Below are 27,145 nucleotides of genomic sequence, written 5' to 3'. Positions count from 1 at the left end.
TGTTCCTGTTTTCTGTGGTGAGAGATGGAGGCAGGATTCTAGTCTCAAGTGTTCTAGTTACAAGTCCTGTACTTTTTTGTGGTAGGATCACTTAAGTTTTTGGATTTTTTCTCTTTTTTTTAGACATGAGGACTCACTCTGTTGCCCAGCCTGGAGTGCAGTGGTATGAACATAACTTACTGCAGCCTTGAACTCCCTGGGCTCAAGTGATCCTCCTGCCTCAGTCTCCCAAGTAGCTGAGACTACAGGCGCACACTACCGTGCCTGGCTCTTTTCCAATTTCTGCATGAGAAGTTAAACTTCAGTTATTTTTTGCGCCCCCCCCCCCCTTCTGGAATCCTAATAAAGGTAGTATATCAGCTGCCTTTTTATGGCAAAAGTAACCACTGATTGGTAAATCACATCAAGACTTGAAAAACTATAAATATCTGAGAAGCAGCTTACATCTGTGGCATTGTTCCAAGAGACACTGGCTTCTCTGGGGCATGAGGCTTTTCATCCGTGCTAGCTCTTGCAACCTCCTGATGTGAGTCACCACGCTTGAGCTGCCTGCTGGGGACCCCAAGAGAGTGGCTCCTGCACAGCTGTGAGGACTGCTGGGTGCACACTCCTCTGGAAAAGAAGGCATGATGCAACCTTGCTGGCAAGTGGAGTCTCCTGCCTTACACCCTGCACAGTCAATCCAATGCCAGGCGGTCTGTGGGGACCTTGAGAGTCTGCATGTTTGTTAGACCTGAGAAGCCCCTCCACCCCCTTGGCAGGCATTTCAGAATAAAAATAAAGACGTAATGCTAAAAGACTTATCATAAAAATGAACAGCTTCTCTGCGCCACTGTTCCCGTCTTTGTCCCTAAATGTCTGCTCTGATATTTACTTCCATGTTTCTAAATAATATATTTATGTTGCTCTTTCCTGATTACCAGTTACTGACATCTGTTGACTTGCCATATGGAAGATGAGAGTTGTTCCTTTTATACTGCTTCTAGTTTCTCGCTCCCATCCTCTCAATGCTGTTACATCCAATGTCTAAGTTCAGTCAATAGCCTGTGTCACAGCACATGGCAATGTGACAGTTGCTCACCACATAACCAAGTGGATACTCTGATTATACTTCCTCTTCTATAGATTTTTTTTTCTCCTGGAGCAAGTTTTTTTATGTTGCTTTGTTTTCTGTGTATATATTTTTGATTTTCCCCCTGCATTCTGTGTCAGGTCTGTCAAGATGCCTTTTATTTTTCAAATACTCAAAAGTATCAGACCTGAGCCCAGGGAGGAGGTACAAACTTATAGTCGCAGCTATTTGGGAGGCCTAGGCTGGAGGATTGTTTGAGCCTAGGAGTCTGAGGTTAGAACTGGGCAACATAGCAAGGCCCCATGTCAAAAAAGAGAAAAACTAAAGGGGAATGAAAGAACTTTTAGAATAATATCAGACCAATTACTAGTTTCTTTTTTTCTCATGGAGATGTACTTACTAGACCTCTCCATCCTCCTGCTGTTATCTGAACTGGTTTCTGCCTGCTTCCCTAAACTGCCCTTTCTCCCATATTCTAGGACTTTCCTTGGGTTCTGACTGATTTCTTACTGTGTTTTCTGGATTTTGCTGGAGCACATCCAAAAAGAGCTTTATAATAAAGTGTTCATGCGAAGGAAGTAAAGATCTTCTTTGCGTGTCTCAAAGTTTCTTTTATCTTTCATGCTTGGTCTTTTTAAGCATGTAGTTCTACACTGAATTTTTTTCAGTGTAGAAGATACGACTTTTAGTAGAATTTAATATCACTATTCAGAAGGCATTTTTATCATAATCATTTGTTAATAATATTCCTAGTTTTAGTCTCCTAGCAATCATCCACATGCTATCATTTGTCAATCCTTCAATTAAACTCTGCAGTTTTGAGATAACTCCTCGTGATTCTCTTGCATTTTGTACAGATGCCTCATCTAAGAGGAGGAGGTATTAGGAAAAAAAACAAAAACAAAAACAGAACAGATGCCTTCAATGTGGACAGTCTTTTCAAGGATGTTTGTAGAGCTGTCTAGGCATAGGATGTCGTCTGACAGCAGCAAGCAAGGATACTCCCTGTCTGTATAAAAGATTTGGGTTCCCTGAGCCTAGAGTTGTTCTTTGTGTGCCAGTGTCCCTGGATCCTCTTCACATCACCTTGTGAGAATCTTAGCTGAGGAACCACTACATAAAAGGGTCATATTCTGGCTAACGGTGTGGCTGTGAGCTGTGAATAGTTCTTTGTCTGTGACCCAGGAATCTTCTGCCTTCTGCCAGCATTGATGAAGCCGTTGCTTTCAGGTAGGTTAAAAATCCTAGACCCCTCCTACTTTTTTTACATCTACTTTCTTTCTGAAAATGTCTTCAACCACCACCCCATAGAGTTTTCTTCTTGTTGCCATGTACTTGATTGTATATAGCATTTAGTTATCTTTTTCTTGGTTTCTTTACTTGTCCTGAAGACATTTTACAATGAAAATATCTTGTACATAGCAAAGCACAGTAAATACCAGGTGTCAGCAAGTTTCTAAATTATAAATAATATGTTTTTTATTTGATTGAGTGGGTAATATGTTTCATATTAAATTGTTTTGCAAGGTAAAGTGTATGAATAGATGAATACATGTATATACCCTTAAAATGTTTTATATTTGTACATAATTGCCCCAAAAGATTTATCAAGGTATGTTTTCTATATTATATACGTATTATCTATTTCTGTCTTCAATAATGTTTATAAATTACCATTTGTTGGGTAATTACTATGTGTCAGGCACCATGTAATGCTTGTGATATGGAGGATTTTCTTACTAATTCTCTCAGTAGTCCTGAGAGGAAGAGGTTTTTTTTCTTTTTTTTTTTTTTGAGACGGAGTCTTGCTCTGTCACCCAGGCTGGAGTGCAGTGGCCGGATCTCAGCTCACTGCAAGCTCCACCCCCTGGGTTCACGCCATTCTCCTGCCTCAGACTCCGGAGTAGCTGGGACTACAGGCGCCTGCCACCACACCCGGCTAATTTTTTTATATTTTTCATAGAGACAGGGTTTCACCGTGTTAGCCAGGATGGTCTCGATCTCCTGACCTCGTGATCCGCCTGTCTCCGCCTCCCAAAGTGCTGGGATTACAGGCGTGAGCCACCGCACCCGGCCTGAGGAAGAGTTTTTAAACTACGTGTGTGTGTGTGTGTGTGTGTGTGTGTATCAGAGAGAGAGAGACGGGGGTCTAACTCTGTCGCCCAGGCTGGAGTGCAGTGGCATGGTCATAGCTCACTGCAGCCTTGAACTCCTGGGCTCAAGCTTTCTTCTTGCTTCAGCCTTCCCAGTAGTTGGGACTACACACACTATCTCACCCAGCTTTTTGTAGAGACTGAGTCTTGCTACGTTGCCCAGGCTGATCTTGAACTCCTGGTGTTAAGCCATTGTCTGTCTCAGCCTTCTGAAGTGCTGGGGTTACAGGTGTGAGCCACTAAACCCAGCCAAGGAAAATGTTTATATTGTTCATATTTTACAGAAGAAGGGATAGAAACATGGAAAGGTACATAACTTGCATAAGGTTATAAAATTGGCAAATGATAGAATTGCTGTTCACGCCCAGGTCTGTTTAATGCTTGAACCCAAGCTCTTAGTGTCTGTACTCTGCTATGAAATGGAGAGTAGGGAAAGGAAAAAGAAAAAAAAAAAAAAGAAACAAGTGGCTGGATTGTATCATCTGAAAGTTCTTTGGCACTGTTTAGTTTAAATTAATACTATATAGTTCTATTTTTTTCTTACTTTAAAAAAAATAGAGGTGGGGACTCACCATGGTGCCCATGCTGTTCTTGAAATCCTGGGTTCAAGTGGTCCCCCCACCTCGGCCTCTGAAAGTACTGGGATTACAGGCGTGAGCCACTTCACCTGGCCAGTACTGTATAGCTCTTAAATATTGATTTGACATACATAATAACAGCTTTGCTTACTGTAGTTATAATGGAATTCAGTGTATAGTTCTTGCTAAAAGTAACTACATTTAGTCACAGCTTTAAAAAAAAAGTACCAGACAACAGAATAAAATCATATAGGAGCTGATAATTTACACGTCCTAATGTTGGGAAAATCTAAGTTGAGGTTCCACAGCAACTGCAGCTCAGCCTCAGGGCAGTGAATGTTGCCATCCAAACTGGACACTGTGTGTAGCTTCATGAAATAATATTCTCCATGCTCTTGGGTGCCTGATAATGGCCACTGTGGGAACAGTGTGTGAATTATCAGTGACTGTTTTATCATTGTAGTTTGGGGCATTTCATTTATGTGGCTGTTTCATAGTGCAACATAGGTGTTTCAAGTGGTGATACATCTTGGTGGCATTTCAGTAGTCCTTAAATTATTAATGAATCCTGAAAAAAAGATCTGTAATGTGTAAGATTATTTTTATGTGCTACATCTGGTTTATAAACAAATCACATTTGCTCTCCTTCCTGCCCCCACTCCCATTGGAAAAGCATAATTTTGGGAGTTCGTGTTTACATTCCACGTGCAGTTCTCAGGCAGGTTCAAGATGCTGGTTAACCTTTGAAATGTATTATGTGCTGGTGCTTAAAGGAGATAGATGACTGAGAAGTACATATTAGAGCCTCTCAAGACACAGCATCATCAATCAAATAGCCTGGCTTCATGCAGAGCTCCACCATCTAGAAAGCACAGAGCATAGCTATGACTCATAGAAAAGCTTGGTGCCCTTAGTTTCTACTTCTCATAGATTTGAAAGGGAAATGTCAATTGGGCCTTACTGCCTGCTTTGCCTTCTCTTAGTATCTCTTCAATGATTTAATATATTGTTGGACATTGTATCTTGAACGTGTAACTGTTGCTTATCATTTTGTTGATTGTTGTTCCTGTTAATGGCATGCACATTTCCACTGAGTCTCCCAAATAGCATGATTGAAAATATAAAATTTTTCTCCAATGTTGGACTTCCTGTCCTAATATAGATGGCTTAATAAGTTCCCAATATGTGCACCTATGAATTATGTTGAAAAAGTTCACAATAAAATCATCATTGTCAAATTTATGTAATAGAAAAGATAAACCTAACAAATTATATGTATGCATAAATTATACATATAAACTTCTAAGAAATGGATTAAATACATTTTACTTAGTTGCATTTGGGGAACATATTACCACAGAGATTCCTAGGCATGATTTTACTTTAATTAGCAAAACATATACAGAGCTTCTACTAGGTGCCAGAGAGTACGTCTCCATCATTGTGTTTGGAGAATCTGAGGATCTCTTAACTGTTCTAATCTGGCTAGTAAGTCCATTGATCTCAGTTAGGTATCTTTATCATTATTCAAATGATTTTGAAAAGCCAACTTTTAACTATTAATAATAGTGAACTCTTTAATGAAAAGACAGTGGCCGAGATTATAAATGAAGGTATATTCTTGGGTGGCTTTTCATTTATTTTTGTGACCTATCACATTTATTCCACAGGCACCTTTTTGAGTACAGATTGTCTCATCTGAACACCTATCTAATCATTAGTTTGTAAGCTAAGAATAGTATAACTTCAATAAACTGACATATATAAACACCAGCAAACTTATTGGATTTCTGCAACACATTGGAACAATTTGTACAAAATATTGCCTTTGTCAAAGGAAGCATAGGAGGATGAGGGCTGAGTATTTTGTTCCTTTTGCTTGTCCTTTTGTTTGGTCCTTCATGCACAGAAGTAAACAAAAGTGGTCCATTATGGCTAAGACCTTAATGCCTTTACAGACACCTCTAAATAATCAGTCGATTGGCTTAGGATAATTTTATGTGAAATTGTATGGGATGAAGGCTGTAAAGTCTGGAACTATGCCACTGCATGCTCCTTTTGACGAGCTATGTTAGTAGGAATCAAGAACTGAGAAATATGACTTTGAAGCTTTTGGTAATGGTTATGGTTTGTAATTGTTTTAACCGTTTTGAGTAGGAAGCTGTTTTCAAACATGCATTTCCAATGTCATGTATATTTGTTTATCAATGTATCGTAACAATGGAGTAATATATAGTAACTTCCTAAAATATACATGAAAAGCAGTGAAAAATGACCAGATAATAAAATTAGCATAAAGATAAGTTTTTTTCTTTGTATGTTTGTTTTCTTTCCTTATCCCAGTAGTATATCTTATTCACTTTCTGGGATACACTATCTCATGAGACTCTTGTTTTCAGTTTTAGCTCTTTACAACACACACTCATCCTGTCATTAAAGGTCATCCTTCTTCGAGGAAACAGTTACCATAATCATACTGCCTATTAGATTCCCGTTTTATCCAGTTTCCTTTCACATTACAGCAAGAAACCTAACACAGATTGTACTGTTCTTTGTGTTGGCTGCCTCTAGGATGAGGATGGGACAGAAGAGGATAACAGTCGTGTTGAACCTGTTGGACATGCTGACACGGGTTTGGAGAATATACCCAACTTTTCTCTGGAGTAAGTTACTGATGGTTTCAACTAAATTTGCAATGTACATGTAGCGTCATTAATTGCAGCAAGTATTCTGAAAGCATATGGCATGAGGAATGTTTGTGCTTAGTTAAAAACATGCCGTGCATTGATTTGTTTTTATAAAGAACATCTTTTATCTCTTGAGTTAATTATGTAATGTAAGCAGTATAGCATGGAAGTTCATGTCTACCTGTCCTGAGTTTCATGCCCTGGCAAATACTATTAAATTATAATATAAAATAGTATTTGATTGAAGATGTTTGTCATGTTAACAACACTGTAAACACCATAACTCTTTTCAGATTGCTTTGTGTGTCAATATTTTGATCATGTGTTTGTTCTTCACTTTGCTAAATTAAAAAAATTTGCAGACATACTTGAAAAACTAGTTAGATCATGTTAGCATTAATTATTATAGTGTATGTGTATATATATGTATTTATTGTAGTTTGAAGAAATAGAATCTCTCTAGATATTTAATGAAAAATTGGAGGTCCTAGATTAGGGACCTTGAAAACAATTTTAAATATAAAAGGACAAAGAAAAATCTCCTATTTGTTCCACAATGTTCTGATTATTTTACGTGTTGACATGTGTAAATGGTAGGCATTCTCAGGACTTCTTTCCTTGGTAGCTTAGAGCAGGGAGGACAGTCATTTTGGATTTTTTTCTTTGACTTTGGGTAAAAGTTGGGGATATAGACATTGACATTTATGTACTTAATTCTGTCTTCTCTTGGTCTTCCAAGAGAAGTGAGATTAAGCAGGCACTAGGATCAGATGCTGTTTGAATGTATGGCAGTCAGCAAACTGAGGATTTACATTTAGTAAAGTACTTGCCATGCCATAGTTCTCTTTGGAATGTGGGATAAAATCAGTTTATTGAAGTTATACTATTCTTAGCTTACAAACCAATGATTAGATAGGTGTTCAAATGGGATAATCAGTATCCAAAATAGAATTTTATGAAATTTGGTAAAAAAATAAAAGTAATAAAAAATCCATTTAACCATTTGGCAGTATGGAAGAATTTTTATGTTGTCTTAATTAGTACATGTGATTAAATCTGTGCACATGTTTTTAATTTTGATTTGTTTGATATTCCTGTCTTTATGTAGGACATTCATAGTATATAGGATAACCTCAGGTTTTTATATTAGAAACATAATTGAAAAATTGGCATTTTCCATCACATAAAATCTATGTTGTGATCTTTGTGAAATTCATTGGTAATAATTGATTGTTTTCCAGCTGGCTTGAAATATATATTTAATTGAAGTACTATTTCCAAATATTGGTTGTTAGGTAAATACTGCTTAGACCTCTGATGTAATATACGAAAAAATCTACAAAGAAAGCAGAATCTCGTTTAAATAGTTTAGAAAATTACATTGTCTCTACCAATTTTCATTAAACTCAGGCTTTATTGTATTAATAGTAAAGATTCATGGAAGAGACTTGACAAATCCATACGGTATGTAAGGTTATGTTCCTTCCACAGAATAGTTTTGTAATAGAAGTAACTTCATGTTATGTCATATCATGTAAATAGCTTCATAACTGTAGTCCCAGCTACTCAGAATACTGAGGTGAGAAGGTTGCTTGAGCCCAAGAGTTCTAGGCCAGCCTGAGCAACATAGCAAGACTCCCTTTCTAAAAAGAAAATTGATGATGAGCCATTTTATGAAAATTATTTGATTTGTAGTAGATGCCTATTGGCTTTGAGAAAGGTTTTATAAGCTGCACTTGCAGCTGTCTTATAGCAGTTTAGGAAATAGTGACTTTGACTTGTCATGAAGTAGTGAGTAGTAATGACAATGGTGATCTCCCTTGGACTGTCACTTACAGTAGTGAAAACTTGGATCTCATTGGATTATTGGAAGGATTAATGATGTGACATATAAAAGAGCACTTTGTAAATTAGAAAGTGTTCTGTAGCTGCAACATCTTTATTCACTTAATCTTTAGAGTCCTTGACATAGGTGTTGGGATGGAAGAATTTCAGTGTAAATCTAAAGATTTGACTTGAAACACATAAACTTGTATTACACAGAAGAATAGGGTCGATCCAAGAGAAATGTTCTGTGTCATTTTAATGTAGTTACCTCTGATGATTGCTCTCCCTCCATGCCATCAGACTAGTGTTCAGGTATGTAGTGTTTAATGTTGCCTTCATCACCATGCTTATATTCCAGAATATGTATATATATATGCCTGTGTGCTTGGTGGGATTTTTGTTCTGTTCTCTTTCGTTGTTTATTGTGTGTCTGTGTTGTTGCAGTTTTTCGTTTTGCTTTTTGGTTTTGGTTTGTTTACAGTACACGTTCATGCTCCCTCATTCATCATTGTCTCACAGTGATATGGTAAAGCTCGTAGAAGTCCCCAACGATGGAGGGCCTCTGGGAATCCATGTAGTGCCTTTCAGTGCTCGAGGCGGCAGGTAACGTATCTTGGAGGTTTTTAATTGAATCATAATGTAGAGTGTTTTATCTTCATTTATGCTTAGATGGAGAGTGGTGTTGACTTAGCATATGCTTGATAGGAAACATTCTCATTTGGAAGCAACTGCTCCTTCATTCCTATATATATGTCATAATCACAGAAAGCACTTAGCCCGATGAAGAGAGGTTTTGCAGGAACATGAAGAAATGGCATTTGAATTATCCTAATAAATTTATTGTTCATCACACTCAAGCAAACATTTTACTTTGCTGTAAATTGATGATGGACTCTTTCAAGTCAGAACTCCAGATGGATTTGCAGTGTTAAGGAGAGCATAAAAGTAGTTTTTTTGGGAAAGCTTAATGCAATAAAAATTATCTGGATGACTTAAATTTGATTTAAGCTTTAAATTTGTGTTTATTTAGTTCTTCATTTTTATCAGTTTTTTTATTGTTAAAAACCTTTAATATGAAATTTTAAAAAATCAGGCAAGCCATAGATTTCTGAGCATTCAGAGTCTAAAAATGTTGTACTGTTTGTTAATCTCAACTTCATTACTCTACAGAACATGCATCCTTAAAAACTTCAAATGTTATATCAGCTTCCTTGATTCTGTTCCTTTTTGTGTGTGATAGAACTGTTGTGATATTTTTGGTTTTAATGTATTCAGATAGTATGAGTTGATTTTCCAACAAAGGCTTGGCAGACCTCTGTCATAGACAAGTGAGGTGCACCGCATCCTTCCCCATGAGTCTGAACTTGTGCATGTTTAACTTGTTTAATTTAATTGCATCTTCTCTTACTTTCTAATGATTACCTGGGAAAATATATTTGTGAACTGTTTTGGCTTTTTAATTTTTAACTTATTTCTTGTATTGTTATCACCTTTTTTTTTCTTTTTATTTTAACTTTCTTTACATGGTGAGAAAAAGTGGGGAAGGTGGAGGGTAGACTTACAGCAGTGACTGAGACCATAGAACTTAGTTTAAACTGTTGTCAAGTAATTACAGGCATCTAGGGTGTTGTAATAGATAGATGTGTGGGATTAAACCATGCATTTTATTTTTTAAAATGAGTATTTGAGCAATGGTGGTACCTTTTTGTTACATGTAAGTAACTGTGGTGAGTTCAGATTTCATCTCTCATGGTTCATCCAGTATTCTAAAACTGAAACTTGACTTAGAACTCTGCTGGAATATGAATGAGGCTTGAATGGTAGTGTTACATAACAAGGTATAAAATTCACCTTGAATTTTCGAGTGGTGTTATATTCATAGTTGTAGCTGCTTTTACTTTTTAAATTCTCTTTAAAATTCTTTTTTTTTTTTAACTTTGGAGAAGCATTAACATTTCTTCAAATAACTTATAGTTAAACAATATTATTTTCAACATGGACTTGCCTTTATTTTGTGTAAGAAATCGAGTTCTAAATTACCTCAAAAGTTAAATTTTGTTTTCATGTCTTTCCTGAGTAGGAAAAAAAAGATAAGGTAAAATGCATGGATTATAGCTTCCCAATATGCATATGCCTTAAAATGCCTGTGAAACTTAACTCATCACAAATGAGATTTAATTGTGTTTGTACCAGCTTTGAGCCAGCATTGCAATTACATGTTATTATATTTTCTGTCATTTATTGCGTATTTTCTACCTCACCGTGAAAGGATATCAGGGTAAAGTGAACAGATGAAAAGCCTAAAGCAAAAGGAGAGTAAGACGGAAAAATAAACTTACTATCTAGATTAAGTCAAAGGAAGGCATTTCACAACATCCACCACAGTTTCTGGTTACCATGGCATTTAATTTTGATACACCAAACAGATTCAAGAAAACAAGTATGTCTTTGCAGAACTAGAAGTTCTTTTATAGCTGAGTCATTTTTAAGCCCTGTTAGTTTGGCACTTAATGAAGAAAGTTGTGCACAGAGATTTTCAAAGAGACAGAGAGATTTAAGAAAAACAGATTGGTTATAATCTCTTTTTAGGCATCACCAATTTTCATATGGAAACAGAACAGAAATAGTTTGTGATTCTCCAACACCTGTGTTACATAGTTAAGCTTCCTTGTGGAAATGATAGTCATGGTTCCTCACAGTTGGATTAACAATGGGAGAGAAAAAGTAGGTGGTCTGCTCAGATTGACAGATACAAATCTACAAGAGCCCAGAGATACCCACCTTCCTCATTCTCAGAAATGCTCAGAAATGGATTCCTGTTATTTCATAAGAAACCTTTCCAAGCATTTCTCTTGTGACAGTCCCTGTGTTAGGTGCTAGGAAACGAAGATGAATGGAATATGTTCTTCCTCCAGAGATTTGCAGCCTAGATGGAGTCATAGCCAAGAAATCACACAATTATAATTATGTGATAAATGTTGATATAGTTCTATAATAGGTGCCCTGTGAACTGATAGGGGAAGAATGGTCTGAATTAGGTAACTGAAAGTGGCTTGTTGTGGAAGATGATTTTAAATGTGATGATAGCTTGTAAAGGTAGCTGTGTCAACTCCGTGGTGGCTTGTGGAAGCGTAAATTAAGCAATGTGGTATAGCAGAAAGGAAGAAATTAAGTGAAATTAAGAAATTTCAGATATATCTAGTAGGAATACAATAATATATATTCATGATATGTAAGTAGAAATTTCCAAGATAACTTCCCTTATACAAAATTCCAGTCATTCTTGGGCGTTCTCAATTTTGGAGGATAACTAATTGAATAACACTTACTGAATACTTACTTTTATAAAAGTGACAAATACATGTCAGTATTGCTTTCTCATTTAGATTTTCAAAGTCAAAGAGTCTAAGGAATAATGCAGAATCCCAACTGTATATTTTGAAGAGAAGGAACACAACCCAGACCACCTCAAATACCAAATGTCATTAAGGAAAATAGTAATGTAAGCTTGTGAAGTTAATGTTAGCGAGATTTTTACAGCCATTTAGATCTTATTATGTCCTGATGTATGATGAAATTTTTGTTGTTGTTGGATTTTTTTGTTTGTTTTTTGTTTTTTTGAGGTGGAGTCTCACTCTGTCGCATAGGTTGGAGATCCTGGCTCACTGCAACCTCCGCTTCCTGGGTTCAAGCAATTCTCTTGCATCAGCCTTCCTAGAAGGTGGGACTAGAGGTGTGTGCTACCATGCCTGGCTAGTTTTTGAATTTTTAGCAGAGACTGGGTTTCACCACATTGGCCAGGTTGGTCTGGAACACTTGATCTCAAGTGATCTGCCCGCCTCAGCCTCCCAAAGTGCTGGGATTACAGGCGTGAGCCACCATGCCTGGCTTAAGTTTTTTAAAATAAGAATCTTGCACTGCCTACTTTCAAAACTATTTTCTAGACTAGGTTGAATGTTGTTTTTCAGTCAGGGGCATTAATGACAATTAGCTCATCCCCCAACCCCTGCCTTAGTTGACTACCTGCTGATATTTAGAAATGGAGACAAATAGGTAGAGAGACAATATTATCTTCCCCATGATGATGTTTCTCTTGAGTTATTTTCTTGTATGTTATTCAAAAATAAAATTAACTGATCCTTATCTAGAACTATTCATTCACAGTTTCATTACTTTGGTGATTCCTTTTTTTAAATTATTTTCTTAGTAGACAAACATTTACCTGAAATGTTTCATTACCTTGGAATCAATTTTTATTTCGCCCATATCATTTCATTTCCTCTTGATTTAAATGGGAAACATCGACTGGGCACGGTGGCTCATGCCCGTAATCCCAACACTTTGGGAGGTCTAGGTGGGTGGAGCACTTCACGTCAAGGGTTCAAGAACAACCTGGTCAATATGATGAAACCCTGTCTCTACGAAAAATACAAAAGTTAGCCGGGCATTGTGGCAGGTACCTGTAATCCCAGCTACATGGGAGGCTGAGGCACGAGAATCACTTGAACCCAGGAGATTGAGGTTGCAGTGAGTTGAGGTAATGCCACTGTACTCCAGCCTAGGTGACAAAGTGAGACTCTGTCTCAAAAACAAATGGGAAACATAATCTCTTTATTTAAACCACAAATGCCACTATTTTCAGGCAGGTTATGCCAAATAATTGTGATTACCTTTGGCAGAAGAATCTTGCCTTTTTTTTTTTTTTTTGTATTTCTAGAACCTGGTTGTAGGTATTGGTCTACAGGACCATAGGTATTGCTTAGTAAAGCGTAATCAGTGCAGGAGCAAATGAACCCTTGACTATCCATATTAGATATGGTGTTACTATATTAACAAATAAACGGTAATGATACTTCCTGGCCTGGATGGTGGTTAAGAAGTATTTCTGACACTTTCTCATGAAATATAAATTTGATTATGATATAAAGTTAAGTATATAAAAAGCAACATATAAAATTGTATGCTAAAATAGGGACTGGACCTGTGAAATGATAAGATTTTGTGTTTGAGGCTGGATATGATGGCTCATGCATGTAATCCCAGTACTTTTGGAAGCTTGAAGTGGAAGGATCACTTGAAGCCAGGAGTTCAAGTCCAGTCTTGGCAACATGGCAAAACTTTGTCTTCACAAAGAATACAAAAGTTAGCTGAGTGTGGTGGCACACACCAATGGTCTCAGCAATTGGGAGGCTTAGGTGTAGGTGGGAGAGTCACTTGAATCTGGGAGTTTGAGGCTGCAGTGAGCCATGATCATGCCTCTGTACTCCATATTGCATGGCAAAGTGAGAGCCTGTCTTAAACAAACAAAAATAAGGCCGGGCATGATGGCTCATGCCTGTAATCCCAGACCTTTGGGAGGCCAAGGTGGGCGGATCACCTGAGGTCAGGATTGCAAGACCAGCCGGCCAACTTGGTAAAACCACCCTATGTATACTAAAAATACAAACACTAGCCAGATGTGGTGATGGGTGCCTGTAGTCCCACCTACTCTAGAGGCTGAGGGATGGGCCAGGTGTGGTGGTTCACAACTGTAATCCCAGCACTTCGGGAGGCTGAGGCGGGTGGATCACGAAGTCAAGAGATCGAGTCCATCCTGGCCAACATGGTGAAGCCCCGTCTCTACTAAAAATACAAAAATTAGCTGGGCGTGGTGATGCGCACCTATAATCCCAGCCACTCAGAAGGCTGAGGCAGGAGAATCGCTTGAACCCAGAAGGCGGAGGTTGCAGTGAGCCGAGATCGCGCCACTGCATTCTTGCCTGGGTGACAGAGTGAGACTCTGTTTAAAAAAAAAAAAAAAATTACTAGTGTTCTTACTTGGGCTTCATAGTCTAACTTAAAGTAGATACTCTAAATCTTTTCCCCTATGGAAAATAATTGTGGCTAAAACATTTTAAATTAATTAAGTAGAAACTGGGTCTTGCTTTGTTGCCTAGGCTGGTCTGAAACCCCTGGCCTCAAGTGATCCTGCTACCCTGCCTTCCCACAGTACTGGGATTACAGGTGTGAGTGACTGTACCCGGCCTAAAGTTTTCTTCTCTGCATCTGTTTTTTCCTTTTGAGACAGGGTCTCACTCTGTTGCTGGAGAGTGGTGACTCACTGCAGCCTTAACCTGCCGGGCTTAGGTGAATTTTCCACCTCAGCCTCCCAGGCAGTTGGGACTACAGGCAAGTGCCTCCATGCCCAGCTAATTTTTTATATTTTTTTGTAGACATGGGGTTTCCCTGTGTTGCCCAGTCTGGTCTCAAACTCTTCGGCTCAAGTGATCTGCCAGCTTTGTCCTCCCAAAGTGAATGGATTATGGGCATGAGCCACTTTGCCTGGCCCGGATCTTTTCTATAATGGACATTTCTCACTTATTTACATCTACCTTTATTCTTAAGTTTGTGGCACTTAAATTTGTTTCACATTACTTTTCCTTGTGAAAATAGTAATTTTATGTTGGTGTTTATATAAACTTTTATTTATTTGTTTTAGATCTAGTATCTATTAGTTAGCATTTTTGGTGCCTTTGATATCTTAGATCAAAGATTGGCAGACTTTCTGTAAAGGGTCAGATAATCAGTATTTTAGCATCATGGCCCTGAAAATCTGCCGTTGTAGCATGAAATCAACCATTGACAAGATATAAGCAAAGCTTCATTTACAAAAACAGATTGCTGGCTGAATGGACTCATAGGCTGCAGTTGTCAGCCCTTGCCCTAGGGAACCAAACAAATAAAAATGGCTGCCATGATGGTTTTACATTCTAGTATTTTTCATTTCTAAAACTCCTTCACCTCTGTTTTCTATTCATATCTTTGGGGGACAAGAGTGTACAGGATTTTCATTTCCACTTACTGTTTGATAAGAAATCCTCTTTTATTGTAACTACATATTAATTCCCAGGAGTGCAGGCCCTTGATTCTCAGAAAGAAGGGACGTTGAAAAAACCATACAAACCCATTTACCATACTCTCATTAGTAGTATGTACTCACAGAACAATCCTTCTTAACATCTGCTTATCAATCTTAGACTTAAGGAAAAATCTGAAGTTTCACAGTAGGCAAATCAGGCCCTGTGAAGATGGTGGTGAGGGAAATGAAGGAGCTCTGGGTGTGGGGCTGGCTTTCCGCTACTGACTCATGTTGGCAGGTATCTTATTTATTAATTTATTCTAAAATTTTTACCGATTTGCCATCATTTGATTTGTCTGATTAACTTTGATTTTTATCCCAAATAATTTTTTTCATCTGTTTATCTTCAATGTAATATTCAGAATATCAGGTGAAGTGTCAACATCCTTTGTAAAAAGCTTTTTCAGTTTCTGTGTTAAGTTTATTTTTATGACTTTTCCCCTCTTTATTTGCTTAGTTACATTATTGTCCATAAATTCCATCATCTAAGCTGAAAAATGAAATCACATCTCTAAGAGAATATTTTTTATTTTTAAAATGTATTTATTCTTTTTTTAACTTTCTTTCTTTATATTTTTTGAGACAGGGTCTTACTCTGTCACCCAGGCTGGAGTATAGTGGCAGGATCTTCAGGCTCAAGTGATCCTCCCACCTCAGCCTCCCTAGTAGCTGGGACCACAGGCACACACCACTATGCCTGGCTAATTTTCTGTATTTTTGGTAAAGGCAGGGTTTCTCCATGTTTCCTAGGCTGATCTGGAACTCCTGAACTCAAGTGATTCACCCACCTCGGCGTCCCAAAGTGCTGGGATTACAGGTGTGAGCCATCACACCTGGCCACTAAGAAAATATTTTTAATATTTTGCATTTTTGAGTTGAAATAAAAGTGACCCTGTTGAAAAATATGTATTTCATAAGTATTTGCATTCTATTTAAACCTGAATATAGATTAATTAGAAGGTGATTAAAATCATCTATATGCAGATTGTGTTTTGTAATTAATCTATATCCAGGAAATCACTGAAATATAAAAGTTTGTTTTTTACATCCTGCATTCATGTCTTGAGTAATTTCTCCCTCAAATATAAACTGATATTTCTCTGTTTATAAGACTAGTAGGCAAACATCTTTGGGTGGTCTTGAGGTATATCGTACTCATCCATTTAATTCAGCAGAATCTGAGCTTCACTGTCCCCTCAACTAAGATTTACAGGATTATAATTACATTGTTTGTTATACCCTTTTGTTCATCTAAGATATACTTTATCATTTTTTGCTCTATTATGTATTGAAAACACAAAATTTCCCCCAGATTTGAAGTTGGGAATTTTGTATTACCTCTCTGTGTCAGTCAGTGACTGACTTGACCTTATGTTGTCCTCGTTTTATTGGCAGGGGGATTGTCAGGACTGGATGAGGATACCTCGCTCAGTATTTTTTACGTAATGCGGCCTTGGGCAAGTTAGCCTCACTTAGCCCTACTCCTTACCTATGAAGGATAGGAATCACAACTTTTGTATGGTTTACATAAGAAAATATATGTAAATCATTTAGCAAGGTCCTTGGCAGTGGCAGCTAATAAGAATGATCAAATCTGGCCGGGCGCGGTGGCTCAAGCCTGTAATCCCAGCACTTTGGGAGGCCGAGACGGGCGGATCACGAGGTCAGGAGATCGAGACCATCCTGGCTAACACGGTGAAACCCTGTCTCTACTAAAAAGAATACAAAAAACTAGCCGGGCGAGGTGGCAGGCGCCTGTAGTCCCAGCTACTCGGGAGGCTGAGGCAGGAGAATGGCATAAACCCGGGAGGCGGAGCTTGCAGTGAGCTGAGATCCGGCCACTGCACTCCAGCCTGGGCGACAGAGCGAGACTCTGTCTCAAAAAAAAAAAAAAAAAAAAAAAAAGAATGATCAAATCATTAGAAGAGATTTTAAACTCAGTTTATCTTTTGTTATGTGCCTTGAAATTCCCTCCAGTGGTGTTTGGTATTCTGGTTGTCTAGGTAGGTAGTGATTAGTCTACCCAATCAGAGAAAGTGATCATTTTCTTCTTATATCATGAATCTGGGAGAAAATTTACTATTATATCATAAAATTGAGAATCCCAATACACATTTGTTTAGTTAATTGGGTACATATGCTAATGAAGAATTACAGTCAATTTGAACTTCACGGGACTAGCTGAGAATAAATATGCTCTTGAACTTTGAGTCAATTTTAATTTAATTACTTTTGAAAAAAACGCAATTTAACTTTATTTGCTGAATCAATAGTCTTTTGTCTGAAAGTTTTCAATTGTGCATTCTCAGCTGCAGACTTGTTTGTTATAATGAAGAACTATATAACATATGCATTGGTTTTAGAAAAGTTGCAGTTTACACTTACATGAATCATATTCTTTAAACATAGCAATATGACATCTGTGATTTCTGCTCTGATCTAAAGGAATTCTCTGTGTTTACCTTTTTGGCCTGATTTATCTCGTTCGTTGAAGTTTTTCTAAAAAAAATTAAGATTTAAAGTTTTAACTTGGCATTCCTTTAAACTTTCCCCTTTTGACTTTCATGCTTTCAGTGGTAGTACTTTCTGTGCTCATGTAGGTGGTTGCTGGCCCCCCATGGGCTGTATTCAGGGAGCTGAGCTGTTCTTGTTGATGAGACCCTACTCTGCCCACTTATATTCTGCCTTCCCTACCGTTGTGATGTTTATACTGTGTCAGCCTTTATTAAGATGAATTATAATCATTTCCATACAGCTGGGTGGCAGTTGTGGTAGTTTACATTATCAACGCAAAACTCAGACTTACTCAGCCAATTTGGATGTCAATAAAACATTTGTTACTTATTTTCAGTTTTATCATTGGTTGTAATTTATAGTTAGAATTGAAAATGTTAACATGTGTGACTGCGTTTGTTTTAATTAAGTGTATAATTAGGCTAATGAACCTTGTAAAAATGTATTGCTGCAATCCTTAATATAATCTAAGTAGTTAAATTTCTAATTGTGCTCCAAAATCATGTACAAAGATGCAGCATTTCAATGGCTCGCTTCGTGCTACTGTACCCTTGCTTGTCTTTTTTTTTAAAGAAACATTGTTCAAAAATGAAGTCTTGAAAGAAATACGTGTGTAACATACTTTTGTATTAGGAAAATTATTCAGAAGTGAAATTTGTATGCAGCGGATGTAGTGTTTTCTTCTTTTCAAATTTTGAAGAAAATATAGGAAACTAGAAGAGGAATAGATTTGGGGATGTTTCAGATCCATCAGGAAAAGTCCATTTGCTTTAAAAGCATAGAGCCAAGTAGGGTTTACCTTAGATTCATAAGGAAGGTAGAGGAGGTTCTGTTTCACATAACCCTAAACCCTGTAGTCATTTCTTCTTAAATCTGCGCTACCCCACTAATAAATGCCCAAGTCTTTTTTCTTACATCTTTTCTCCTAGCATAACCAATCTGGGGTTGTTCTGCTCCCAGAACAATTCCCCAAACAGAGCTTACTCCAATTCCTCCTTTCCTGACACCTACCTTTTTTATTTTTTGCAAAGTGGTTTCTTAGGATGGAACATGTTTGCCCCAATAAGGAATTCTGGCATTAGCTACCAAGAAGGAACACTGTTCTCTCTGCCAGCACACTGACATGCCAAAATGTTTAGAACTTCATTTGCTTTGATTCTTTTTTCTAATAAAACTGTTGAAGCAGCCATACCATAGGCAGTTGGTTCTTTATTACTTTAGAACAAATTCTGATTTCTAGTTGAGTTTACAAAATATATCCCTAAAATTTGTTTTTAATTACATTGTTTGATATAGCTTTAAGTTGAAGATGGGGACTATGGAAGTATATCTGCTTGCGAGCACACATTTTTCAGGAAAGTGTCTCTTCTTACTACTTTTGATTTCCTTTAGAGGTTCTTTTCATTGTCAGTGTAGCTGTTATCTGTTCAATTTTCTTGTGATTTTTTTTTTTTCTTTTGATAGTTCATTCCCATTCCTTTGTAATCATTTTCACCTAGTGGAGTAAATGAGATAATTTTGCAGATTGTACCACTTCCCTTTTAAATTAATCCGTTCTTTTTGAGAGAATGATTCTAATAGTGTGGTTAAGTACTTAGAAATCAGCAGGCTACTAACTTCACCTTAATTCAGTCTGTTCCCTTGATTCCCTGATCTCTTGCTGTGTCTGTCGGGGGTGAAGTTCTTTCTCTTCTGCAATCTTCTTCCTCTCTCTAACTCCCAGCCCCCCATCAGGTCTCTAGTACTGAGTAAAAGGAATCTGAGATTTTCATGACTTATAACAATGTTGGTTGCTAAAGCCTCAGTTAATAAATTTCCATTATATTTTCTCTAACTATGTGGTGTGTTTATGATTTGTAGAATTTGTACTGTTTGTTAGGATTACTGATGCATTTGGCCATTGATGAGGACTTATTTAGAAAGACAACCATTCAAGAAATGAAGCATGGTATGCTTTTTTACTTTGGATTACTAGTCTAGATGATTACCAGAAAAAAACACATAGGTTTAAAACAGAAAAATTATGAGACGAATATAAATCTGTTCATCTACTTATCTGAAAAAATTATTGATGTTACTTGTAGAATTAAAGAGCAGATTTCAGCTGGGCGCAGTGGCTCAAGCCTGTAATCCCAATACTTTTGGGAGGTCAAGTCCAGTAGTTCGAGACCAGCCTGGTTTACATAGTAAGAACCCAATTCTACAAGACAAACAAACAAACAAACAAACTAGCCAGGGGTCATGGCATACACCTCTAATCCCAGCTACTCAGGAGGCTGAGGCAGGAGGACTGCTTGAGCCCAGGGGTTTGAGCTTGCAGGGAGCTGTGATTGAGCCCAGTATACCTCCAGCCTGGGTGACAGACCAAGATCCTGTCTCAAAAAAATTAAAGTGAAAGTATTTATAAGTTACACTATCTTAAGTTATCATAAATACATGTATCCAAGATACCTTTATAAATTTAAATAAATGATCAGTGCTAATTAACTGCTAATTTCCATTAAAGACAGTTTATATGTATTTTTTTCTAAAAATTTTCTATGGACTATTTTAGATTACACAAAATATTTCAAAATACATAAAAACATACTAATTATTAGTCGTATATTACAGTAATATGTAGTCATATTGAGAAATCGCTTAGGATTTCACCAATTAAAAACTCATTAACTGGAGTGAGTCTTGGTAGGGCATATTTTTATTGCAAGGACTGAAAGCATATACATTCCAAGAATGTGTTTGGTTCATAGTGGTGGCTTTTAACTACAGCTGTGGCACCTCACATGTGGTTCTGTTATGATTACTGGTGGGTGACTGAGACTTTGTTTCCTTCAAGATGTTCTTTGAAAGTGAAGTGCTCAAATTATGTTCTGCATGTTCTAGGTGGTATCAATAACTGTGATTTAATTTGTACTAATCTTCCTCATTCATCGGAATCATAGATATATCTTATTAATTCCTTTTTTTTTTTTTTTCTTTTTGAGACGGAATTTCGCTCTTGTTGCCCAGGCTGGAGTGCAGTGGCGCGATCTCGGCTCACTGCAACCTCCACCTCCCGGGTTCAAGCGATTCTCCTACCTCAGCCTCCCAAGTAACTGGGACTACAGGTGCTCACCATCACGCCAAGCTAATTTTGTGCTTTTAGTAGAGACGGGCTTTCTCCATATTCGTCAAGCTGGTTTTGAACTCCCGACCTCAGGTGATCTGCCCACCTCGGCTTCTCAAAGTGCTGGGATTACAGGCATGAACCACTGCGCCCGGCCTATAATGCCTTTGATTCCTGTGATAGAACACTTTGTTCAGTTGCAGATAGAAACAAACAATAGGGAATCCTAGGGAGATAAATTATGGACATGATCACATTTAAACAATAACTTAAATTTTGGTTTGGCATATTACGGAATCTCTTTCTCCCAAATGTGAACTGAGAGTTAAGTTGCTCCTGAAGGTAAATCAGTGTACTTTATTCTTACCTTTGAGTTGAGATACTTTTATGTCTTTATGTAGCTGCAACTATGTAAAGTAAGTAACTAAATATTACCTACATAATATTGTTTTTGCTAATCACTAATATTTTGAGACTCTTACACTAGTAGGTGCTGATTCTCAACTGCTAAAATTACAGTTCTTGCAAGCTGATAGGCTTGACTCTAGTATAATGCCACCTCATATTTATTAATAAAAATTAGAATGAAATTATGACCTTATAAATGCTCGTAAAAATGTTAAACTGCAAAATAACAAGTGAAATAGGACTTTTGCCTGTGTTTCATTTATTTCAGTTTCGTCATATCTTTAGTAGAAATGATACTTTCGTGAAGAAATTGTCTGAATCTAAATTCTGTTCACTTGTATTTTGTTTTGCAAAAAGCTTGTTAGAAATAGACTTGTTTGCCTCAGCTAAACTCAATCATGCCTTCATTCAGTTGTCATTTATCAAGACCTTACTACTAGTTCAGTGCTTGAACTGCTGAATCTTATGTTCTCTGCTAGGAGCTTACAATGCACTAGTAGAGATAAGGTATGTATATAACAGAAGAATATGATAAATGCCCATGGAACAGATACAACAATTACTGGAAAAGTATAGAAGCAGCAGCTATCTATTTTGGTATATTTCTACTGGAAAACATACACAGATGACTGCAAGTTGTAATTCTCTTGGAAATCATATAGACGTTATTTGAAAATTAGGATGTCTTCAATATTAATTTATGCAGAATTCTCAATTTTAGTGCCTGTCTAGGCATTTTTGTCTCTTTATTAGGATTATGAAGGAAAATACAAATTTTGGAAGTACAAAAAATAAGTTCATATAAAAATTTTAATATCATGATACAAAATTTATGCCAGCCACCAAGTAATTAACAGCAGTCAGGCCGGGTGCGGTGCCTCATGCCTGTAATCCCAGCACTTTGGGAGGCTGAGGTGGGTGGATTACCTGAGGTCAGGAGTTTGAGACCAGCCTGGCCAACATGGTGAAACCCCGGCTCTACTAAAAATACAAAAAAATTAGCCGGACGTGGTGGCGCATGCCTATGATCCCAGCTACTTGGGAGGCTGAGGCAGGAGAATCACTTGAACCCAGGAGGTGGAGGTTGCAGTGAGCCAAGACCATGCCATTGCACTACAGCCTGGATGACAAGAATGAAACTCCATCTCAAAAAAAAGTAAGAGTAAAAAAATAACAACAATCCGAGCTAGGTTAAGACCCCTGTTGCTTATACTGTGATTTAAAGAAGTATTTCCTATTTGTCCCAGTCTGTATTGAATGTCCTGTGAGTTATGAAGTTAGTGTTCTAGAGCAAGTAGGGAGTCTCTCAAAGGTCATTCACACTTTTCTTTCAACCTGAGTGAGTACATATATGAAAGAGATGAATGGCGATTGGCATTATTTGAACCTCTCACTGCTGTTTTTCTGTTTGGTCATTTGTTTTTCCAAATGGGAATATTGACAATAAATGACTTACTTTTAGGAGACCTAACAGGTTTTGAAATTCACAATACTAAGCACTATCAAATTCAAATGCAAAGCACAGAAACTCTTTTATTTCTGAAATCTTTCCTATTATCATTCTCAAACCTGCAGTGCAATGAGGTTAGCTTTTCCTCATTACCTTTACTTTCACAGAAAGATGGGGGTTGCAGTCGTTTTTTAAGCTAGCATACCAGCTGGCTTAAAACAGAAAATTGCCCAAGTCATTCAAAAATACATGCTTATCCATGCTCCACACTGCAATACCCACTCAACCATTAGGCGGGCTCTGTTTGGGGCATTTGTAAACAGAGAGAGTGTTATAGCTTGTTCTCGAAACATAATACTGACCAGCCAGAAAATGATTTTTCGCATTTATGGAAGGGATGCATTTTTACATATCATTTAAACTGTTGTGATTTTTGTCTGTTATTTAAAAATGTATGAATAGTGATTTTGACATGCTTCTTTGTAAGGAAGTCTTTGTAAATATAATATCAGCATTAAAGTGGTAGGGCAGTGTGCATGGTGGAGATATTACATGTGTAATCATTTGCATTCTTAATGTTCCAGAACCCTGGGGTTATTAGTAAAACGATTGGAGAAAGGTGGTAAAGCTGAACATGAAAATCTTTTTCATGAGAATGATTGCATTGTCAGGATTAATGATGGCGACCTTCGAAATAGAAGATTTGAACAGTAAGTGTGTGCTCGCTGCATTTCTCTTCTTACGTGCATTAGGCACGACAGAGTGCAGTCAGTTGAAATGCTTCGAACAACATATCTGTGATCTCAGTCTGTATACTAGACAGGAATATTTTCTGCCATTAGCTTTTAAAAATTTAATCATACTCAAAGTAATTAATACCATTAGACTATATTTCAAAATGTCCTCTGATGGATATAGCTCTTCTTAAGTAGCATAGCCCCCGTTTCAGCTTTACCGTTTTGCTGGTTCCTCCCCTTTTGGAAAATTGACAGTGTGCCCATTTTTATCATACTTTAATTCACCCATCCACCTTTGCTGCACACAATTTCTCTAGATACAAACAGGCAGATAAAGCTCGTTTGCACCTCAATATTGGGTTGTATTCAGATATACTTTATCTTGATTCAGGCCCTTAGTCAATGAAAAACATAAAAGTTGGCCAGTTCTTATAAAACAAGGCAGGAGCAAACAGAACTCTTAAGAACTTGGGGTCCTGACCAGGGAACCAGCATGAGAAAGAGCTGCTTCCCAGGCTGGTCATATGGTTGCACTGTGACCCACAGCTGTCAGCATTTTGAATTATTGAGCCTGGATTGCTGTTCTTGAGATTTTTGCATATATCAACTTAATAGATAATTAATAGTTACTTTCTATAGCCTTCTAAGTGTGCGTGTGTGTATTTTAAAAATTTTAAATACACATCTAACCCAATCCAAGATTCTATATATAATTATAAAGCTCTTTCTTTGAAAACTTAAATGGAAATATTTTGTAATGTCTACAAGTTGTATTAGACAATGTTGTAAAGAGAAGGTTCCATTTGGTTTCTATTATTGAAATTATAATACCTCTATTGTACTTAAAACATGTTTAATGATTTACAATTGAGAGAACAGAATTTTTTCTGTAGTTGTAGATAATTTTTTTATTTTTATTGAGAGAAAGAGAAATTTATATTTGAAGAAACAGCTATTCGTAGATCAGAGCTACAAACTTGATTGATAAATGGGTTATTAGAATTTTGCTTTTCAATTTCAACAGCCTGTCAGTTCTTATTGCTTAATTAGTATACTTAATTAAGCTCATAATATCTTCTAGTCTGCCAGTCTTAATTTGCTAATTTTCTATTCTTTCTCAAACCCAGAGCACAACATATGTTTCGCCAAGCCATGCGTACACCCATCATTTGGTTCCATGTGGTTCCTGCAGCAAATAAAGAACAGTATGAACAACTATCTCAAAGTGAGAAGAACAATTACTATTCAAGCCGTTTTAGCCCTGACAGCCAGTATATTGACAACAGGAGTGTGAACAGTGCAGGGCTTCACACGGTGCAGAGAGCACCCCGACTGAACCACCCGCCTGAGCAGATAGACTCTCACTCACGACTACCTCATAGCGCACACCCCTCGGGAAAACCACCATCCGCTCCAGCCTCGGCACCTCAGAATGTATTTAGTGCGACTGTAAGCAGTGGTTATAACACCAAAAAAATAGGCAAGAGGCTTAATATCCAGCTTAAGAAAGGTATAACCTATCTTGTTTTTGTTTTGTGGAATTTCTTTTCTTAGTAGCAACACACAAGGGTTGAAATGGAATTTATTTTAAAAGTCAACCTACTAACCCAAAGCACCCTAAGTCTTATCTCATTATTTTGTGAAAGAATTGATAGATTTTTAAAAGCTACTTACCTTTTAACACGTTTAAAATTGTATTTCTTATATGTCTCAGGTTTATTTTGCTCTGTAGAAATTAAAATGTAAAAGTGCAGAGAATAAGACTTTAAAATATGTCTATGAGAAGAAGATAGCAGCTACTACTGCAGTAAAATTTTTGATTGTGAATGAAAATGGCTTCGGGACATTAATATCAAACACAGAACAATAGTAAGGATTTGACCATTTTGACTGCCCCATTTGCTGTCTAAGTCTAGCCCTCAAAGAAGACTTGAGAGGTAGTGCACATCAATCCTAGTATTTGGTGTGGGGAGGAACTGATTTGTTTGAGGCTGCCAGGAGTTTTTAGTAGGTTGCTGAGAAGCCAGGCCATTGGCTCTTGTCTTTTGTTTTCTTGAATTACTGCATTACTTCCCTTTCTTTTTTTTTTTTTTTTCCTTTTCTTTCCTTTTTCTTTTCTTTTTCTTTTCTCTTTTTTTTTTTTTTTTTTTTTTTTTTTTTTGAGACAGGGCCTTGCTTTCTTGCCCAGGCTACAGTGCAGTGGCACAATCATAGCTCACTGTAGCCCACAGCACCACACGTCAGCCTTCCAAGTACTGGGACAAGAGGCATGTGCCGCCGTGCCCATCTCATTTAAAAATTTTTTTGTAGTGATAGAGTCTTGCCATGTTGCCCAGGTTGATCTGGAACTCCTGGCCTCAAGTAGTCCTTCTACCTCGGATTCCCAAAGTGCTGGGATTATGGAGTGAGCCACCATGTCCAGGCCTGCTTCTCTTTCTTATGGTGATGTGGAAGTCATGATGGCGATTACCAATTCTTCATGCATCTTTCAGCCATTTATGTATTTTAGTACCCTTCTTGTATACAGTGGATCTCTGTGTATAGAGAGCATGTTCTTGCAGTTTGCCTCCTTCAAAGTTGAGTGCAAACTATTGGACTTGACTTTATGATTTTCACCCAGTGTTTGGTCCAGGCACCAAGATATACTTTTACTGTTCATGATCCATTTTAGCTGATCATTTTGATATATTTTTAAATCATGTCTTTCAAAATGGTATTATTATAAAGAATATTTATTTTTATAGGCTCAACCATCAACTCTTATAGTTGGATGGAAATGATTCCAAGAGAGGTTCATTATTTCCTCAGGTCATGTGGCTGTTGGCCACAGATTCTTACTAGAATGTTTTCCATATCCAGATATTCAGACCATTCTTCTTTCCATTTGGGGTAGCATTTACAAGGTTGTAAATACTGAGACTGCTGTTTCCTTTCTAAGTCATATTCTTTCATTGAACTTTATGTGAACCTCAAGTTTCTTTTTCTGGTTACTGGCTTTTAAGCTCTAAATACTGGATTGACATGATCAGGAGTTGACAGCTTGCCTCCTTGCAAACACAGAGGCATATCAACAGAAACCCCTTTGGCTCTGTCACTTCCTAAATGAGAGAAATATCACATCCGCTTTCCTCCTTTTGCTCTACTTAAATGACAGGCCCTTGTTTTTAACCAAAAACATATCAAGAACCACAAATAGAGTTGTATAAAAAATAAAATTCTGCTTGAGATCTCTAAAAGGTATAGTATTTTGCTTCACCACTGTCATAAAGATATTGGTTCATAAATATCTTTTCCTTTTTATACTGATACAGCAGTATTCATTTAGTTAATTACAGTTTTTCAAAAATTAGGATATTTGACAAATCATGATATAACATGAACTTTTTAAATGAGGTGATTTGCCACTAAAAGTACCATTGTTTTGAATACAGATTTTATTTTAATAGCATTTAATGAAAAATATGATTGCATTTACACAAGCTAATTTAGAAAGATTGTGCTTAATCACTGTAAGGAGAAACAATGGTTTTAAGTGTTTCACAGACCTTGAATAATCTTAATGATATAGAGTCCCATAGATCTATCTTGATTTTAATTTACCAACTGTGAGAGTGTATGACAAAAAACACATGCTGCTTGTGCATGCCACCAATACTTACAAATATTTTATATAAAAATTGTGTTTAGTATAAATGTGGGGAAGAATGTAGATTAT

The 27,145-nt window shown here is 37.1% G+C and overlaps 1 protein-coding gene across 50 annotated transcripts in view; it reads left to right on the top strand.

The window, feature by feature from the left end:
* Nucleotides 1-27,145, top strand: part of PARD3 (par-3 family cell polarity regulator) — a 717,956-nt gene that overhangs the window by 419,883 nt on the left and 270,928 nt on the right. For all 50 annotated transcript variants that reach the window (XM_028826180.2, XM_077946211.1, XM_028826181.2 and 47 more), the window contains 4 exons: nt 6,375-6,466; nt 8,837-8,920; nt 23,278-23,403; nt 24,558-24,940. In XM_028826180.2, coding sequence (XP_028682013.1) covers nt 6,375-6,466; nt 8,837-8,920; nt 23,278-23,403; nt 24,558-24,940 — 685 coding nt within the window. The remainder of the gene's footprint in view (nt 1-6,374; nt 6,467-8,836; nt 8,921-23,277; nt 23,404-24,557; nt 24,941-27,145) is intronic.

Source organism: Macaca mulatta, chromosome 9, assembly GCF_049350105.2.
Source record: "Macaca mulatta isolate MMU2019108-1 chromosome 9, T2T-MMU8v2.0, whole genome shotgun sequence".
Lineage (NCBI taxonomy): Eukaryota > Metazoa > Chordata > Mammalia > Primates > Cercopithecidae > Macaca > Macaca mulatta.
This window is presented reverse-complemented; position numbering and strand designations above follow the sequence as displayed.